The sequence below is a fragment of the Rhinoderma darwinii genome, chromosome 5 (genome assembly GCF_050947455.1).
Source record: "Rhinoderma darwinii isolate aRhiDar2 chromosome 5, aRhiDar2.hap1, whole genome shotgun sequence".
Taxonomy (NCBI): Eukaryota; Metazoa; Chordata; class Amphibia; order Anura; family Rhinodermatidae; genus Rhinoderma; species Rhinoderma darwinii.
Window position 1 is genome coordinate 239360771 of NC_134691.1, and position 21525 is coordinate 239382295.

The window sequence follows — 21525 nt, forward strand, 5'->3', positions numbered from 1 at the left end:
TCAAGTAGTGATTCCTTGACAGGCGAAGTTCTCTTAAACAATCACTGCTCGCTAAATTAATTATTGCAAGGAAATGGTTCGCAGAGTCTCCCCTCTCTTTTCAGGAACGGAGAAATATTGTTCTTAAAATCAAAACGTATGAGAAGATAACAGCTAAAAAGTTAAACCAGCTACATAAATATGAGGAGCTTTGGGGTATCTGGAATTGATGAGATTTTGAGGGAATCGGGGGGTTCTCCCTGGATTGGGAATCTGTAGAGTATTGTGTTAAGTGTTAGGCCCAGTTCACAATGAGTTTTTCCACTGATGATTTTGACGGGGAAACCGCATCAGAGTCAGCGCCAAGAAATGTCTGAAACCGCCTCCCATCCTGTCCTGTCATAGTCTGTGTTCACATGGTGTTCAATGACGATATTGCTTGTCCTAATGCGGCAAGTACCTGCCGCACATGGCGAGCATTCTAGCCATGTGTCCTGAATGAATTAATGTTAAACATGCACTTGGGTATTGGTTTAAAACATAAAATTTGTCTTAGATCCCTTTCTACAGGTATTTGGCAATGGTTTGTTTATAATTGCAGCACTATGATTTTGGGTATGTTGTCACTGTGTTTGCATGGGTTTCTTCCAGGTACTAAGGTTGCTTCTCATATTTCAAGAACATACAAATAGATTAATTGGCTATCTATGACATTTTGCCTAGTGTATATAATTGTAATTGAAGATATAGAATGCGAGCCCAATTGGGGACATGGACCTATGTGGGTGATGACAATCTCTGTACAGTGCTGCTGAATATATTGGCTACAGAATATGTTGGAGTTACATAAGCAACAACAAGTATATAAATAAATAGATAAACATATATAAATTTGGATGCCTTATTCTCCAGGAGCATGTTTTACATTTTTATGACTGACTTGCTAATTTATTCATTGGCTAAAATTCATGAATGAGATACACATATTTCCGTATTCACTTGTCAGCTGCTGTGCCTCTGTAGTAGAATCTATATAGCTCCAGGTTGTGTCTTACACAAAGAAATTCATGATTCAGAAAAATTATTTAAATCAAATATACTTACAAATAAGTACTTTATGCTCGTAGATTTAACTCAATTTTATTTTTCACAAGCAAATCAAAACAATTTAATCTCCAATTTATAATACACCTAACTATTGCATCAGGGACCAAAACTAGATTTTAGAACCTACTGCAATAACAAAGCATATGGATTGAAATATAGTCATCAACAAATAATTATTAAGAAAAACATTTTTGCTGTCTATTTTTGACTGTCTGACATAAATAAAAGTTAGAATTACAAATTAAATAAAAAAGCAACTTCTGCTTTACCAATGGATGTCCTAAGAATAACAAAAACATGTTTTTAACAATATTATCACATTTCTATAGTTATACTAATTCCACTCATGTCTGTGTCACAAGTTATTGCTCTTGAGAAGAAATTACTGTTTGTAAGCAAAATATTTTAAAACAGAGTATATTAACATGCTAGTAACACTAAAGTGCAGGAGATGTTCCAAAATTAAAGTTCCTATGCTTGTTTTTGCTAAAAGTTCATGCAATTCATAGGAATGTAAAAGTGTTTCTACAAAAAAGAGTTTTTATTCATAAGTGAAACCAGACAGGATACCAGGCAGGAGTGGCATGCAGAATACCTACGTACAGTAGAAGTAAAATACAAGGATTCTCATATCTTATATTCATGCACATGTAAAACTTTTACAAAAATTATTTGATTCTATTAAAAGTGCTTGTTATCTGTACAAGTTTACATGCGTCAGCCTTTCACAGCTAAACCAAAATATTATTTTTTTTACAAAAAAATCTCCATTGCAAGAATTTTCCCTAAGTGATTGCTATGTCAAAGGCCAATACAATTAACAATGTACAAAATTGAAAATAAATAAGGCAATTTGATATGATTCATTACATTTAAAAAATTGTGGGATAATTGAATTAGCAAAACGATACAAAATATTAATGGAATATGTCTAATGGGAATGATGGATATATTACCAAATAAGTATTACATAATACTCTATGTATATAGAATACAATATCAACATCAACATTGTGCATTGCTTTAAGGTACAGTATTTAGACTTTGTGACGTTCATTAATATTGAGTATCTGCAGTCTATACTGAATAAGTGTTTCTAGGAGCAATTACTTAATCCATGCATCATGTGGCAGTGCCCAGAAATTGCAGTGTAAATAAATAATGTATTCTTCTACAGTGGATTTGCTAAATTACTGAGATGAGACTGGACATAATGAAAAGAAATGCTAATATGCCAAAGCTAAAATATGTTCTCATAATTATTTTGTAAGTAACATCATGCATTTAAACATCATTTCAAAAAGTATTTATTTTTGCAAATATATTTGTACACATGTAACACCTTTATTGTAGCTGAATGTGCAAATCTGTATCAAACATTGTGCTTTGTAACAAAATACATTGACAATCATTGCAATAGTTGGCTCAACCCACATAGCAATTCTGAAGGACAGAATACCACTTGGGACACATTTATTATATTTACAAATGATTGAATTGATCACTTTATATTTTATATAATTATGAACCTAGTGAAACAATGAACAATATGATATAGTAAACAATTGATTATGGAGAGGTATAAACCTTACAGTGCACTATCCCGTTGAAATTCTGTCAGCAGTAATGATAAACCTGTCGTTATACAGGAAATGCAAATATTTTCCAGCAGCTCAAAGACATATTAAATTGGTTAACACAAGAACGCGCTATAATATAGTACTCTGATATTTCTAAAATGTAAGGTTGGTTTATAGAGTTATGTCATCTATATAATTTCTAGTATAAATATATGCTAAAATGTTTTCTCCAATTATGTTTTTCAAAGGCAGATGCATGTTTTTTTCCGAATGCATATTTGCAAGTCATAGCTTCTGTATAACTGGTAATGAGAAATCTGGCAGGACTAAAATGCCATCAGCTACTTAGGCTTAAGTAATGGAACTACTGTCTATTTTATTGCAATACACCTGCATGCAAGTGAACCTGAGGGAGAAGTGCAGAATATGTAAGCACAAATGCTAATAAGAAAGGATAATTAGACCTCAATACTTTTATCATGAAAGCAGTCTGTATATGACAACGATCACATATGATTTCCTATAATACGCTATTAGTTTTGAGTGATATCACCAGGCAAGTTTTTAGATATAGTAAATAAGCTTACATTAATTCTCTACTTTGCCTTACTAGGCTTAACTCACTGGTCCACATTAACACTGAAATGGTAGGTTTAAATGGGCCAGTTTTATGGCATATTATGGCCAAAAACAGGAGTGTGAAAGAGATACTTACCCTCAAACTTAGGCCTCATGCCCACTTCAGTTGTTTTTTTTCAGGGTGCTTTCCGTTTTTTTTTAACTGATAGCACCCTGACACATTCATTTCAATGGGGCCATGCACACTTCGTTGTTTTAACGGAACCGTGTGGCCGTTTCGTCAAAAGTAGTGCAGGTCCTACTCCTGCCCGTTTTTGATGGAACAGTTCCGGCCTTTGCATTGATTTGGTCCATGAAATAACGGGCTGCACACAGTAGCCATCCATGTGCGGTCTGTGATTCACGGAACCATCATTAGCAGCCGTTCAACGGCACATGGAAGTGTGCATGAGGTCTTATTACTTGGGCTTAAAAATACAAATTAAAAACTACACTGTGTTAATCTAACCCAATTCCTGCTATGTTACACAGGTCTTTATAGAGATGATTTCAACTTTATTCCAAATTAATCAAGCATCACTAATTCTGAGGTCTCATGGTTTTCTACAAGTCGCTAAGATGTTATTTAATTAATTTTAGAAAAAAATTATTATATATGCTGCCAGACTACTGGTTTCTCCCTTCTCTTTGACCAATGCCAGTGCCAATCTACTGTGAGCTGAGTCTTTTGATACAGTTTAATTGCCTTGAATACACTGTCTAACATTACAGCTAAAGATTTTTTTTACTTGTAATTAAAAGTTACAAACCTTCATGAATTTCAAACATAAGTAAACAGAGGTGGACAAACCAATAAAGAGATGCTCGTTCATTGGCTGATTGCATGTTTTATGCGACAAAAAAAATGGTAGCTAGTCGGCAGCACTGTGTAAACAGGGAAATATTAACCAGACTGAGCCTTCTTGGACTGATATACTATCTACATGCATTCCAACATATAGGTACATAAAAAGAATTTTGATCCAAAATGTAAAACTTGCCATATATTAAAAAATCAGAAGTTAAAGCAGCAGCCAAAATTTGGTAATTATGTTAACATGTAATTTTTTCTATATTAAGTTGTGGCATCTATTTTTGCGACTGGAAGTTCAGCCATATTGGTGGTCACCTCTGATATATTTTGCGGTTATTTTAATTTTTTTTATAAAAGTGGTTACAAAATAATAGCTAATCTTTACTTTCTGACAAGCTAATTCGAACCAATATGGCTGCACTTCTTATCCCTTTTGCATATATGGCTGCCACAACTGAATTGAGAAAAGCCAAATAGATAATTGCCAAGGAAATTCTCCTTATGTCTGCATAAAATTTTGACCTATAATATCAGTTACATATATGTAATACTTGCAGACGAAAATAACTCAAATTTGTATGTGGTACAAAGTCCCATTGATATACAGCGGTACAGAGAAATAAATAATACCACTCTTCCTACTAATATTTGAAACTTTTTCTGTCATCAGTTTGTCATTTAGATTATTTGTGATGCTAAATATAGTCATTCTTTATTGATATATTGCTTGTAAACACAATAAATCTTTATAACATTTATAAAAACTGAGGAACTAAGTACAAAAATAAAAAAATATTGGTTAGACTGGAAGACTCATATGGTATCTTTCTTACAAAATTTGTAGAAGTCATTTCCATTTTTAACTAATAACATTTGTATCTAACCACTCTCATCACTGGTGAATTTGATGCACACTTGTGCAATGTTTCGTCATTTACTGATACTATACAGTTTACTACCAATGTTCTCCATAACATGTATAGGACTTTTATGAACCTTCACTTACATATTCAGGATTGTATTCATAGTCATTTTTAAATGTATATTTATAAGCTGAATCCATCCTCTACAAGTGGGAATGGTTGAACGAATAGGGTAATTGTGAAGATGTTCACAACAGCCCTTCTCTTTTCTCAGTACTTAGAATACAGTAGCTATAAATGACAACTGCATTTTATGGTTTGTGGTTAAATTTTATTCCCAAACCTCTCCTATTAATCAAATTGCTTTTGCTTATAAAGGGAGCAATCTAGTTAATAGGCACATATTTGGGAAATGCATATCCATCATAACTAGTTGGTAACTCCCCAACACAGCAGAGGCTAAATGTATGACTAATACATATCACCAAGAATGCCTGTTCTACTTGCATTTGCTATGCAAACTTTTGCACCACAGCAAATGACAAAACTTTCTCTAAACTTCATTATAACACAGGTCCTCTAAACAGATGACATGTACATTGTTGTCAGTTTGGTTGACATTTAGTCAAATGGCAGCATGCTTTTTCTTTTTCTGATATATAGTAAAACAAAACGTAGTTCTAGATTTTTTGCCATATGTTTTGTTCCTGTACCACCACAAATTCATACTAAAAAGTTTTGGGAAAAGAAGCGATACATTGGACACAGTACAGTACTTTAGAAGTAGAATTGTAAATATGAAATTTATAAAAAATTTTAGCTTCATTGTATGGTTACAGTATATATAATATTTTGGCTACATCATAGGGTTTCGGATTCAGTTGAGGAATTATTTCTTCAAAAAAGGAAAGGCAACATATATCATATGCAAGGAATATTGTATCTATTGTATCTCTTACTTTTTAAGGATTTTTTTTAGGTCTAGTCTTCCAGTCGACATGTCCCTAGGTACATGGATCACTGCAACTCTGCTGGCACCTGGCAGTGTAGTTTCGGTGGACAACACACTGCAGTACCAGGCATAGCTACTTCTGCAAGCAACAGACTCAACTACGAACATATTTGGAATGAGCTTTTCCATGTTTAATATAACAATGGAATTTCTAGCTACAGATCAAGATATTTTATCTGAAAATTTATGTTGAATTTCTTTTGACCATTTATAAAGTGGGAACAGGCAGTGGAGCTCTGCTGCACTGCTCATAACGATAATTGGGCCCTTTTTCAGTGCATTTTATTGTCCATATTATGGTTGCAATACTTGAACATTCCGCAGTTCTAATTAATCAAATTTACTGTGATCTAAGTTCAGTTCTGTAGAACCATGGGACGTCTAGCTGTTGTGGTCGTAATATGGACTCTAAAATCTGGCAGCATTATGGCCATTTGAAACCAACCTAAACCACAGTTGCCAAACTCCTAAAATAATTTCCAGAGACACCTTGCTACTAAGCTGCTGTATCTAGCTTGTCAACTACTGTTTACTTTTTCATTTAATTCTACTACACCCTGCCACTGCAAAAATCTCGTTAGTTGAAGATCTGCAAATTATTTCCTCTCAATTTATTATTGTTGCGTTGTTAAGTATGACATATTTTCTCATTTCTGTATTTGGGTAATCTAAAAAACATATTAGATCAATCAATAGTTATTTTTATATACTGTTTCTGGTCATAAAGTACTTTTTAAACAGTTCACCAATATTAAAATAATTCAACAGCTAAATTGCAAAAATTAATATTGTTTACCTTGATCTACAATATTCTAATTACGGAAGTATGTACCTAAAAAGTCATTCATTTGGAGTATGATCTTTCATACGTATCTCCGAATAATAATTATTATAATCACGAGATGGACCTCCTTCGATAAGACTTTCATGACATACATATCTCTTATTGCTATGTCATAAAAGTTATATCTGTGACAACCCTTTAATACTTACAGAGTGAGAAATGATGTGAATTTAATGAAAAACGTAAATTTATGTAAAACAGTAATAACAATTACAATAGAATGCTGTATGTAGACAAGTTCAAGGTCAATTCTTCTTTGTTAACCCACATTTTAATGGGGTTAATCAACCGGGGCTAATCAACAATCGAAAAAACAGTAAATAAAAATAAGGGTATTTGCCTAAATCTCCTAAAATGTTACTTTTAATGAAAAACTTATTCATAATGACTGGTATTCTGTACTAGAATGTTGGTCAAGGTTTCCTATGGAATGCATGAAAAACAGGTTAAAAATATCCAGATCTTGCATTTTAGTGCCAATTACTTTTTTTTAAGGTACATTGGAAAGATATGATTATCAGACTATAAAGTGCTATTCTATTACACAGCGCCGTACTGTACCTTAAAAAGATTCTATGATGCTTTTTCATTATAGGGCTAATAAAATACTATATGAAATGAATATTATGAAGGAAGTTTTTTTCTTCATCCTCTTTGGATGCTCAATACTAAATGGATGACAGGAAGATCTGAGAGGTAAATATTATTTACAAAAGATATGTCACGTTCAGCATTCGTCTATTTATTGCTGAGCACATAAAGCTCCTTGCCGGCTGCAGACGTGTAAAAATATTTTTTTATCGTGCTCTTCCTTTCCAGTTTAAAGTTTTTGAATGAATACCCAAAAAAAAAAGTCTTAAAACCTCAAATTTTTTGACAAATTTTTGTGAGATTTAGTTGCAAAATAGTCACATAGTGGCATCAACTGTTCGTCTATTACCCACACACAGTAAGTATTGCTTGTGTAAAGCCTAAGGCCCCATGAACGTGCTTTTGTGGCCGCAATACCCCCAAAATCCACGGGAGAATTGCGGCCCCATTCATTCCTATGGGGCCATGCACACGACCGTAGTTTTTACGGCCCATGCATGGCCCGGGAGCCCGCACCGCAGAAAGAACGGACATGCCTTATTACGGCCGTCTTCTGCGGTCCGAGCTCATTGAAAATAATGGGCGCGGCCATGTGCATGGCCCGCGATATGTGGGCGGCTCGCGGCTGACAGTCCGCAGCCGGCCGACCCGAAAATCACGGGCGTGCACATGGCTACGGTCGTGTGCAGAGGCCTTAGAATGCAGACTTAAATAAAAAATGCTGTTTTATAGGGTTATGGATATATTTTCAAATTGATCACACATGTTCCAGGTTATAAGTGAAAGAAAAAGATGATTTGGACATACAGTATATTCAAATGTGGGTTTTGATTTGGTTGCATTTTAGTTTTTACAGGAAAATGTGTGACCAGAACTATAAAAACATTTCAATGTATAAAAGTGGGAAGTAACCAAGTTGATCTAATAATAGTATATCATACTGTAATTGTATCTGACAAGTATTTTTTGCTTCAATTCTAAGGGCATTTTCATATTTAAAGGAATTGTTCAAGAAAAGGGTCATTGAAGCTTTTTCAATGATAACTGTATTTGCAGTGTCATATTTAACATGTATGCGGCATTCAAGAGTGAATTTTTGCAGCATATTGTAAAAAACACATTGTGTAAATAGGAATTCAGAAATCACAATTTGATGCCTTGTGTATTTTGCCACTATGATAAAGTAGCACGTAAAAAATTTTTAATAATTAAAATAATAAAAATGCATGTTATACTGATTTTTTTTAATTTCTCTGTGGAAATCCTGGAAAAAGCCAACCCAAAAATAGTTAAAGGGAACCTGTCGAATACTCAGCGGGCAGCATGTTGCAGGGCAGAAGGCACAGAGCAGATTGATATATATAGTTTTGAGGGATATGAGTATTTTCATCCCTGCTCAGGCTTGTAAGTCCAGTGGGCAGTCCTACTCAATGATTGTCAGCTATCTCTGTATGCACACTCATATAATAGAGAAGAGCGATACCACCCTCTGGATCCTTAAAAACGAATGAAAACATTTTTTTTGTGTAATGTATGTGTTTTGCATACATATAATTATTCTAATATAGTTTTATTAAAAATGCTGTTTTGTTTAAGCACTGCAGCTTCTATTTATCCACTATACATAGAATTTGCATAATGCCATTGTAAGTCGAATCCATCAATCAGCTGGACTGACAACTCGGCTTACAGCGGCTCCTGTGTGCATCTGGCACACAATCTAACCCTAATACCGAATCGGTGGGGACCCTAGTGACCAGACAATTATATTATAATTCTAATATAGAATTATACTAATTGTTGATTCTGGTACAACCTATTCATGGGCTTGAATTAACTTGACTGAAAAATAGTAGTCAATACAGAGGTAAAACAAGGCTGCAGAGTTCCTCATCACAGTATCCTATTTTTCAATTAGAGGACTCCCAAGCATTAGCAGCTAGTGAAAGGAAGCACTGAGATTTGGCAAATAATTCCTGAAATTATTTACTTGTCCTCTTTTTTTTTATTAAACGTTGAAAAAAAATAATTAATATGTGATTGAATTCGAGTTGACATTTCTTGAATTGTTACAACGTGGCAAAACATGTAAGAAGGCTTCGTTCACATCTGCGTCACAGTCCCGTTCTGATGTTCCGTCGGAGCTTCCCGCCAGAACGGGACCCTGACTGAAACAAACAGAAACCATAGATTTCCGTTTGCATCACCAGTGATTTCAATGATGACGGATCTGGTGTCAATGGTTTCCATTTGTCTCAGTTGTGCAAGGGTTCCGTAGGTATGGATTCTGTCAAAACGACGGAAACCTTGCACAACTGAAAAAAACGAAAGGGTCCCGTTGTAACGGGAAGCTCCGACGGACCCTGAGATGTGAACAAAGCCTTAGAAATTGTGTTAATATTGCTTGATGATTCATTTTCGTTGTGTTTCATGTAATTAGTCCACTAGTCTCATGAATAGTAACCAAAGATTTGACTAGTCATAATAAAATGCTGCATTCTCAAGATAAATTACTGTGAGTAGGCAAAAGGTCCTGATTAAGGTTGAATAATTTATATAAGAAAGATAAATATATATATTTGTATATAATTTTTACAATATCTAATTACTGAAATATAAATCATTGTGTAACTAACAGCTGCGTTTCCAGTGATTAGCAAACACTGAAGGTATATAGAGCACTGAAACTTTGTTGCATTATCTTCAGTCTCTATTGTCATTAGCTATGAGCAAGCTTTTGTAGTGATTACAACTTTCCATTGTTTGCTCTTCTTGCTTACAGTGGATTTCTTTATTTTTATGCAGATACTGTATCGGTGCTTATAATACATCGCATAAGTCTGAACTTCAGCATTGCTATTTAAACTCTTTTCAGTTAACTGTCTAACCCTGAGTCCAAATCATTGTTTCCTCATTTTGCTGCTGTAGGATTATCAAAGTTTCATAAAAGATAGGAGCTACATGCAAAAGCATGGAAAGATTAAACAATCAGTCCGTACCTATACAAAACAATACAACTTCATTCAGTGTGTGCAAAAGTATCCAGTATGATTTAAACATTACAAGTGATCTAACTTTCAAATATTAGCACCATCAAAATGTTCAATTCTAACAACTCAAAGGTGGAGGTCCTAGGGAATTATGAAATTAACATACAAAACGTGTTGGTGCGCAAACACACTGGGAGTACATTCAAAAAGGGAAATTAGTTATCTCTTGTAAAACACATCCTATCCATTAACAATTATTTTTGCAGTCATTTTCCATTACCTCTCTTAAAATAAATAAGTACCACTGATTAATGTATTCCCCGTATGTCTTAGAAGTATATACATATACTACTTCATCATCATTATGCAATCAATGGTTGAATTTGGTTTTCTTAAATCCCATTCAGTCACCCGACATTAGAAACCGGAACATGACCATTGTTCCCTGAACACCTAACACAATTGTTAGCCCTTGATTTTTTCCATTCTTACAGTCCCCATAGTTCTCTTTGGTTGGGTAATTTATCCTTGTAATTGTGACATCTCTTGAACCCTTATTTATTACAAGAATAGGCAAATGCATTAAGCTCACTGTAGATGGCGCAAACAAGTTTTCTTTGTTTTATGCCTCTTCAACTGCAGGCACCGAGGGAAGGTAATGTAGAGTCTGATTTGCATGAGATGTGGAAGGTTGAAGTGTGCCCATTGTAGGGCTTACTGCAAAACCTGGTGAAGATGACACTGATGGGCAGATAGTACCCAGCTTTGTTTGAACGCTTGTTCTACCATAAGGGTACATTTTCCGTTCCAAGTTTAAAGATCGAGTTTGTGCATTTATTCCATCAACTTTTCCTTCAAGGAAATAGGTTAACATTTCCCCTTTGCCTTTAACGCTGACTTTACCCCGGCAAACAAATTCATAATCACATCTCTGTAAAATCCGATGAACATCTTCAGTTACCTAGGATCAAAAGTAGTTTTATTGTAGTTTAGTGTACATATAATTATTTTTACTTTAGTTTCAATGTTTGCTCAATACTTCATTCATTGTCACTGTAGCCATAGTTACAATTAAGCGTACTGTGAAATAACCAAAAAGGGTGAGCAGCACAAATATATGACCTGGTGTAACGATTGCCACAAAGCACAAAAGCATTACTAAAGAAAACTGCAATGTGAAAAAAATGAAATCTTGCACACAGATAATAGACAAAAAATAGCGTTTAGTAAAACAGGAAAGACAAAACTATTAAAAACCATAATAAAGTGCCACGAGAGTACAAAAAATCCACGGAGCACCATTAAATCCATGATAACTAAATGGAAACAATATGGCACAACTACAAGAGAAGGCCGCCCACCAAAACTCCCAGACCGGACAAGGAGGGCATTAATCAGAGATTCAACAAAGACATCAATGATAACGCTGATGTAGCTCCAAAGATCCAAAGCAGAGATGGAAGTATTTGTCCATAGGAACACTAAGCAATATACTCTACAAAGTGGGGCTTTATGGAGGGGTGGCCAGAAAAAAGTCGTTGCTTAAAGAAAAACACCATGTGGTGGACTCCCCAAACACATGGAAGAAGGTTCTCTGGTCAGAAACTAAAATTTTTACTTTTTAGCCATCATGGGACACTCAGCGTAGGGCGCAAACCCAACACTTTGCATCACCCCAAGAACACCATTCCCACAGTGAAGCATGGGGGTGGCAGCATTATGCTGTGATGGCATGGACTGGAAAATTGGTGAGGATTGAAGGAAATATGGATGGCAGTAAATACAGGGTAATTCTTAAGGCAAACCAGTTTCAGTCTGCCAGAGATTTGAGACTGGGATGGAGGTTCACCTTCCAGCAGGACACTGACCCTAAACATACTGCTAAAGCTACACTGGACTGGTTTAGGGGGAGACATTTAAATGTATTGGAATGACCCAGACCTTAATCCAATTGAGAATCTGTGGCATGACCTGAAGGCTCCTGTACACCAACACCACCCATCTTACTTGAAGAAATTGGAGCAGTTTTGCCTAGAATAATAGGAAAATTCCCTAGAGCTAGACGTGCTAAGCTAATAAGAGACTAATGTCAAAAGACTTGCGTCTGAAATTGCAGCAAAAAGTAGCTCTACAAAAGTATTGACTTTCAGGGGGTGAATACTTATGCAATTATTAAGTTCTCTGTTTTTTGTCTTAATTATTGTTTAGGTCACAGTAAAAATAATTTTGCACCTTCAATGTGGTAGGCATGTTGTGTAAATCAAGTGGCACAAATCCCCTAAAAATCTATTTTAATTCAAGGTTTTAATGCAACAAAACAGTAAAAATCCCAAGGGGGTGAAAGGAACTGTAAATTAGCAAAGGTTTATGAATAAAAATACCTTATGTTTTAGTTAGTCTCAAAAGCAAACCAAAAAGAAAACCAGAATAACATGTACCTGAATTTTCCCTTGTACCCCTGTGCTGTCCATTCTGCTAGCAACATTTACTGTATTACCCCAAATGTCATATTGAGGCCGCCGGGCACCAATTACTCCCGCAACTACAGGGCCAACATTGATACCTGAAAAAAAACAAAAACAAATGTCAACACACTATTACATGGCTTAAACATAAAATTTGAAGTATGAAGTGATCAAATATGAAAACTCATGGCTTTATCTCACAGTGACATTTACATTTAAGTTCACTTTGATTTGTTTAACCCTTAACCCTTCCCAGACATGCGGCGTATATATATGGCGCAGTCAGGAAGTGGTTCCCGCAAAACGCATTACAGTTACGTCATGGTGATGGTGCGAGTTCAGAAGCTGATCCCGCACCATCACCGCTGGGTTTCAGCTTTATATTATCGCTGACACCCTGCTGCAATGGCCAGGACTGGAGCTAGCTTCCAAACCGGCCGATTAACCCCTCAGATGCAACGACCAGTAACAACCTCAGCATCTGTGGGTTTTTAGCCAATCGGCACCCCGCGATTGGCCTTCTGGTCTGCCAAGTCCTTCGGCAGATCCTAATTGGCTTGCAGACAATGTCACACTGACAACTCTAATACATTGCACTACGTAGGTAGTGCAGTGTGTTAGTAAAGTGATGGGTGTTGCAGGCCTTCAATTCCCCTAGTGGGACAAAAAAACTAAAAGTTAAAAAAGTAAATAAAAATATTATAAAAAAATAAAAGCTTCAAGTTAAAAAACCCAAAATAGCTTTTTCCCCCATAATAAGTCTTTTGTTATTGGAATAAAGAAAAAAAAACAATACATAATTGGTATCGCCGTATCTGTAAGGACCCAAACTATAAAACTATTATGTAATTTATCCCGCATGGTGAATGCCGTCCAAAAAATATGAAAAACAATTATGTGGGGTGCAGTTTTTAAAATGGGGTGATTCATGGAGGTTTCTAATATAGGCCCCTCAAAATCACTTCAGGACTGAACTGGTCCCTAAAAAAATAGCCTTTGAAATTTTCGTGAAAATGTGAGAAATTGCTGCTAAATTTATAAGCCTTGTAATGTCCAAGAAAAATAAAAGTATGCTTAAAGAACAATGCCAATATAAAGTAGAGATGTTAGAGAAAATGTTAACCAGTAACTATTTTGTGTGGTATTACTATCTGTCCTACAAGCAAACACATTTAATTTTGGAAAAATGCTAATTTTTGCAAATTTTCTCAAAATTTTGGTATTTTTCACAAATAAATACTTAATGTATCGACCAAATTTTACCACTAACATAGTAGAATATGTCACGAGAAAACAATCTCAGAATCGCTTGCATAAGAAAAAGCACTACAAAGTTATAACCACATAAAATGACACGTCAGATTAGAAAAATGAAGCTCTGTCAGAAAGGTCAAAACTGGCTGCAGCGGGAAGGGGATAATTCCTAACATACTCTCCTTTTCTCGTACATATTCCACAACACATGCTATTAATATTAACCCACTCTTATTAGCTTCCGCCTTATAGGAGGTAGGAAAAGTGGAAAAACGTGTACTCATGTATCTATACAAACTAGCCATGTACAACTATACTGTAAACTGTACAACTGACCATAAAGGACCAGACAATGGTTGTAACAGTGACTACTACCGTAGGTACCAGACACTAAATGTACCACTAATCATCACAAATTAAACAATCATTGTACAACAACTCACAAGAGATTACACAGTCAAAACTGCCACAGATGCAGTCTCTGCCTCAGGATGTGAATTTTATTGGACTATGGCTTCATGACTGATTAGAGACATTTAAATGATAGAGCTATGTCACTATATTTTTGTTTTTCGCTGTAATTAATCGCAGCACTGCATAGACATTTAATCAAGCTTTTTAGAAATGTATTTACTGAACTTTCTTGGGTATCCTTAGGGTATGTTCACACAACTTATTTTCGGGCCGTAAACGCCCCAAAAAATGGCTAAAAATGCGGGGGCTGAACACCTTCAAACATCTGCCCATTGATTTCAATGGGAAAAATGTTGTTCCATTCCCATGGGGTGTCTTTTTTGTGGCCGTTTTTAAAAACGCCTGCGTGAAAACGTCTCAAAAAAGGAGTGCATGTCACTTCTTGAGCCGTTTTTGGAGCCGTTTTTCATTGACTGAATAGAAAAACCTCCAAAAATGGATGTAAGAAACGCCGCAAAAAACGCAAGTTGCTTAAAAAACAGCTGAAAATCAGAGGCTGGAAAATAAACAGCTCCATATTTTCAGCCGTTTCTGTTACGCGTGTGAACATAGCCTTAGAATGCTCTACCAGACCAGAAAACTGATTACGAGGCACTGGATACAGCATATAGATACAGCATATACTCGGAGAATGATCGAATTATAGCGAAAATAAATTATTAGATTGAACATAGGAGTGTACACGAAGCGCAAGGCTGAGGCGAAATTTGAAAATGTCTGGGGTCCATGAATTGATACATCAGGTCTGCCTTCTAGATTTCTACAAAAAAACGTATTTGGTGGTCTCTTTCCTTTTAGGGGTGTTTTTTTTTAGGTGGATGAGACTAGGAGACCATAACTGTACTGCCTACCCTTTGTTATCAGGCTGTTAGATGTACTATTATAGTCAATTTACTCTTAGTGGGAGATGTTTTGGATGTTCTTCAGATGTACTGCTTAATTTGTATATACTTTGATTACCGTATTATGCATATTTGTGCTCTATATTTTACGCTCTCAAGTGGGTTGGGGGGGGGGACATTGTTTGTTGTGGGGTACAGCTTTTACTTCTACCTGCCACAATCTTTTGACTGCAGGCATTGCAGGTTCAGAATCTACAACGCCGTCTTTTGGCGTCACTGTAGAAAAAGCTGTTGAGCTCTGCTTAGAGAATGCGTGTAAGTAGAGAAGCCTAGTGATTACAGCAGGGTTTGGAGGAAACTCCAGATCTTGAACCTTTTGATATTATCTATGTATCGTCACACACCATATCATTTATTGAAGACAATACAGATGATATTTTGATTTTATGGAAAGGTGATCCCCCGCTGTTTAATGATTTTGTATACATTTAAAATTCTAACACTTTAGGTTTACATTTTACAAATGAGCTAAGCAAATCCGCAATACATTTTTTAGATCTTACTATATGGCTTGATGATGATCTACAAGTACAAACAAAGATCTATAGAAAACCAACAGCAACCAATAGTATTACAGTGGGATAGCGATCACCCTGATACATTGAAAAGAGGTATCCCGGTTGGACAATACCAGACGACCAGCAATGGACATAGAAAAAAATTGATTAAGAGGCTATGCGAGAAAGACCCTAAAAAAGGCTTATCATAGGACATTGCATACTAATCTAAATTCTTTGCTAGCAACTAATAAACAAGCAACAGTAGAAGACAAAAATGTTATAAGATGATTAGGCACATATAATTCAAAAGTGCAAAAAGTACAAGGAATCTTAAAAGAACACTGGAACATATTGCTGGCTGACGATGAACTAAAGGAAGTATTAACACCAAATCCAACAATTACGTATAGGAGAGGGAAACATGTCAAGGATGTGTTAGTACATCGTTTTCTAAGAGACCCTAGACCTGAAACCATTACTGGCACTTGGTTAGAGAAACCAGTTAGTTTTTATAAATGTGGCAGGTGCAAAGCTTGTACATTTATGCCGAGAGCAAAACAAAATGTTCTAAACCCATTAAATGGGAGAAATGTTGATACCAGACAGTTCATTATTCGCAGCACAAAGGGTATTATATATACACATGTGGTGTGATGACCTGTCTGTTGTGGACCCATTGGGCTACTCCCCCGGTTTGGCTTGAGGCCACATCTAAGGGCATTATCTAAGTAACCTCCCGGTCTTCACCCTTTAACCCACCCTCATACAGGGATCTCGACTTCGTTGAGGAGAAACTACCAAGTCGCTACCTCTTGAGGTGGTCATGGTGAGAGTAACGGCTGGCCCAGCGGACCAGGTACAGGCACTGCCAGATGGTAAATTGGCAAATGGATGTAGACCAGACGACACAGTTCATAATAGACCGGCAGCTTCAGGCTTGTCACAGACAGTTGGAGGCAGACTGGCAGCAGACAGCTGGATGGGGGCTGATATTGGATCGCTGGACACAGGCTGATAGTGGATAGCAGGTAGCGGATAGCTGGACACTGGCTGTTAGCGTATAGCTGAACACTGGCTGATAGCAGAAGGCTGGACACTGGCTGATAGCAGATGGATGGACACTGGCTGATAGCAGATGGATGGACACTGGCTAATAGCTGATGGCTGGACACTGGCTGATAGCTGATGGCTGGACACTGGCTGATAGCGGATGGCTGGACACTGGCTGATAGCGGATGGCTGGACACTGGCTGATAGCGGATGGCTGGACACAGGCAGGTAGCGAATAGCTGGACACAGGCTGATAACAGATAGCAATAGTGGACTGTATTCAGCTGCAACCAGGAACCTTTGCAGGACGTAACTAGATTGTTCCAATGTTGTCCAAGTCCCAGGTGGATTGTGAAGGTGCCTTAAAAAGTCCTGGTGCAACAGGGATTGGATATGAGATTTTTGAATTCGGCGCGTGATGGCCCTATGAGAGGCAGCATGCGCACTAAAAGAAATGCGACCGCGAGCAGAGGAAGACAGCAGATGCCGGGAACCTGAACAGGGAGCAGGACCGGGCTGCCGGCGGAAAAAGTACGATACCTGGTGGCGGGTCCTGCCAGCAGGAGCGTCACTAGCAGCCAACACTACACGTGGCAATATGCCCTTGTCAAAAATTTAATGTAGGCAAAACTACACAAGAATTATGTTGTCGTGTGTTAAAACATGTCAGTACTAACAATAGTGAAAAAGAGAACCCTCTGGCAAGACATGTTAAATATTATCAACAAAATGACCCCAAAACCCAAAAATTCTGGGGATTACAGGCAACCAAACTAGGCCCTAGGAAGAGAAATCTAGACAACTTACTAAGATGGATCCACAGGATGGATACCATAAATCCATAAGCTTCAATAAGGGCTTTACCTTCACTCCCTTTCTAAAATAAATTACTGGTAGTATATTTAAAATAGTTCTTTTGACATAAAAATAAAATGAAAACAGTGTTGCCTCTTTGAGAAAGTGAAAATTAAATAGACGTCATTCAATAATTAAATAGTCAATTCCTATAAGTTCATGTATAAAATTAGACTACAAATCTAGTTAATAATTTTTCAAAAAATAATAATGAAGAAAATAAATATAGTGGAAGACACTGACGTTGTCAAAAAAACCTCAGCATACTTTTATGACACTGTCCATATCTATGAAAAATAGAACTATTCATCAATATGCCTATACAGTGAAGGAAATAAGTATTTGATCCCTTGCTGATTTTGTAAGTTTGCCCACTGTCAAAGCCATGAACAGTCTAGAATTTTTAGGCTAGGTTAATTTTACCAGTGAGAGATAGATTATATAAAAAAAATCACATTGTCAAAATTATATATATTTATTTGCATTGTGCACAGAGAAATAAGTATTTGATCCCTTTGGCAAACAAGACTTAATACTTGGTGGCAAAACCCTTGTTGGCAAGCACAGCAGTCAGACATTTTTAGTAGTTGATGATGAGGTTTGCACACATGTTAGATGGAATTTTGGCCCACTCCTCTTTGCAGATCATCTGTAAATCATTAAGATTTCGAGGCTGTCGCTTGGCAACTCGGATCTTCAGCTCCCTCCATAAGTTTTCGATGGGATTAAGGTCTGGAGACTGGCTAGGCCACTCCATGACCTTAATGTGCTTCTTTTTGAGCCACTCCTTTGTTGCCTTGGCTGTATGTTTCGGGTAATTGTCGTGCTGGAAGACCCAGCCACGAGCCATTTTTAATGTCCTGGTGGAGGGAAGGAGGTTGTCACTCAGGATTTGCCGGTACATGGCTCCATCCATTCTCCCATTGATGCGGTGAAGTAGTCCTGTGCCCTTAGCAGAGAACCACCCCCAAAACATAATGTTAACACCTCCATGCTTGACAGTGGGGACGGTGTTCTTTGGGTCATAGGCAGCATTTCTCTTCCTCCAAAAACGGCGAGTTGAGTTAATGCCAAAGAGCTCAATTTTAGTCTCATCTGACCACAGCACCTTCTCCCAATCACTCAGAATCATCCAGATGTTCATTTGCAAACTTCAGACGGGCCTGTACATGTGCCTTCTTGAGCAGGGGGACCTTGCGGGCACTGCAGGATTTTAATCCATTACGGCGTAATGTGTTACCAATGGTTTTCTTGGTGACTGTGGTCCCAGCTGCCTTGAGATCATTAACAAGTTCCCCCCGTGTAGTTTTCAGCTGAGCTCTCACCTTCCTCAGGATCAAGGATACCTCACGAGGTGAGCTTTTGCATGGAGCCCCAGATCGATGTCGATTGACAGTCATTTTGTATGTCTTCCATTTTCTTACTATTGCACAAACAGTTGTCTCCTTCTCACCCAGCTTCTTACTTATATTTTTGTAGCCCATTCCAGCCTTGTGCAGGTCTATGATCTTGTCCCTGACATCCTTAGAAAGCTCTTTGGTCTTGCCCATGTTGTAGAGGTTAGAGTCAGACTGATTAATAGAGTCTGTGGACAGGAGTCTTTTATACAGGTGACCATGTAAGACAGCTGTCTTTAATGCAGGCACCAAGTTGATTTGGAGCATGTAACTGGTCTGGAGGAGGCTGAACTCTTAATGGTTGGTAGGGGATCAAATACTGATTTCTCTGTGCACAATGCAAATAAATATATATAATTTTGACTATGTGATTTTCTTTTTTTTTTTTTTATATAATCTATCTCTCACTGGTAAAATTAACCTAGACTAAAAATTCTAGACTGTTCATGACTTTGACAGTGGGCAAACTTACAAAATCAGCAAGGGATCAAATACTTATTTCCTCCACTGTATACCTCTACTACTAATAATCCTTATATTCACAAAGAAGCCTAGACTTTAAAGCTATATTTTATGGCCAAAAATATAATGTCCATAACTGCCTCTTGCTATATTACCTAAGGTAAAGCTCATAAATGAGCCTATATATAGTGGCATATAATAATTGGCTAACAATCTTTGCGTAAGATTCTATATGATTAATTCTATAATATTGCTCATTATGGAATAACAACTACTGTTTGAGATTCTATGTGAATAACTCAATGACATTGTTCAATATGAATAATATAATTGTATAATAAAAATACTCAAAATATTAGTTGGTAAGTACGTCATTATGGAAATTGCGTATATGCTTGAACATAGTGTACAATAGGATTGAAAATATAATTCTAAAACACATGTAAATCTCGGCTTCATTGACGGCCACTGCTGTCCAATGAAAAATAGGGGGCAGGACCAAGATGGCCTTCCAATTCAGAGATAGATACGGCAAGTCCATTGGCACAATGGGCACATCTCACCATGGAGAGAACAGACGGACACGGCCTGTCCAATCTATGAAGGGCGGGCTTTGAAAGGGCCAGTCTTACTGATATACCACTAGATAACATGGTTTCAGAGCCAGTATTGGCTGACGTATTTGTCTATAATTTCTGGCTGACTAGCACGATCAAAACAGCCGCGTCACCCAGTGCAGACCTATGAGAGATGGACACGTCCGTTAACTAGATCAAGAGGGACAGTACATCCCCACAGATAGGGCAGCAGAAACGCACATAGGAAATACCTTCAAACAAACAGTGTTATATATGTTGAGTGCAGAGACCTCTGAGGATGCCACTCTATCAGTGAAACTTAGCGGGTTAGATGACAGTGTCTGTGCAAATCTTTTTAATCACCAAGGCAAATTTTGTCTTTTGCCTGTTCTACTTAGCTGTAACAAGGTGTTGCAGCAAGCCACTTTAACAGTTAATAATCTATAAGAAAACTGTCACGATCACAGGGTATGTGTACCCACTACTGGTAAATGACACTGGACGTGGCAGATGACACTGGACATGGCAGATGACAGCGGGTGCAGTAGGACACGACTCAAACACTAACAGGCTCAGGAACAAGGACCCAGCATGGGAGACAGGACACAGGATACAGGTAGCAGGGCATAGGAAACAACGGGAACAGGATAACACTAAGGGACCATTTGCAAAGACTAACATGGGATTAACTAACAATGCACAGGCAAAGAGTAAAGGGGCAGGGCCCTACTTATAGTCCGGGGAATCATGGCTAGTTGATGATGATGATTTCCCATGTGCACAAGCTGGCCCTTTAAGACAGGGCACGAGTGTGCGCGCACCCTATGGAGCACAGCGGACCGGAGCGCGCTGGCATCTTCTGGGATACACTAACAACACTCAGGCAAGGATCAGAAGGGCAGGGCCCTTCTTATAGTCCAGGAAATCATGTGAGTTGATGATGATTGTTCCTACATGACACAGCGGACCGGAGCAGAAGGGAGCGCTGGCGTCTCCTAGGAAGGAGATGTGAGCCAGCGCTTACTGATCCATGGCTGTGGGCGTCGGGAGGTGAGTAAACCCGACAGCCCGAGGCCATGGACGCTACGGTATCCCTCCTCTTACGCCCCCTCTTCTTGGGACCAGAGCGAGAGAGGAATTTCTTACAGGGACACTGAGGTTCTCCTCCGGCTCCCAGGACCTCTCCTCAG

The 21525-nt window shown here is 37.5% G+C and overlaps 1 protein-coding gene across 2 annotated transcripts in view; it reads right to left on the reverse strand.

Moving 5' to 3' along the window:
• Positions 1-1126: 1126 nt before the first annotated feature.
• ADCY1 (adenylate cyclase 1) overlaps positions 1127-21525 on the reverse strand; it is a 763759-nt gene continuing 743360 nt past the window's right edge. For both annotated transcript variants that reach the window (XM_075827013.1, XM_075827012.1), the window contains 2 exons: positions 12837-12961; positions 1127-11359 (listed from right to left, as the gene is read on the reverse strand). In XM_075827013.1, coding sequence (XP_075683128.1) covers positions 11021-11359; positions 12837-12961 — 464 coding nt within the window. In that variant the 3' untranslated portion in view covers positions 1127-11020. The remainder of the gene's footprint in view (positions 11360-12836; positions 12962-21525) is intronic.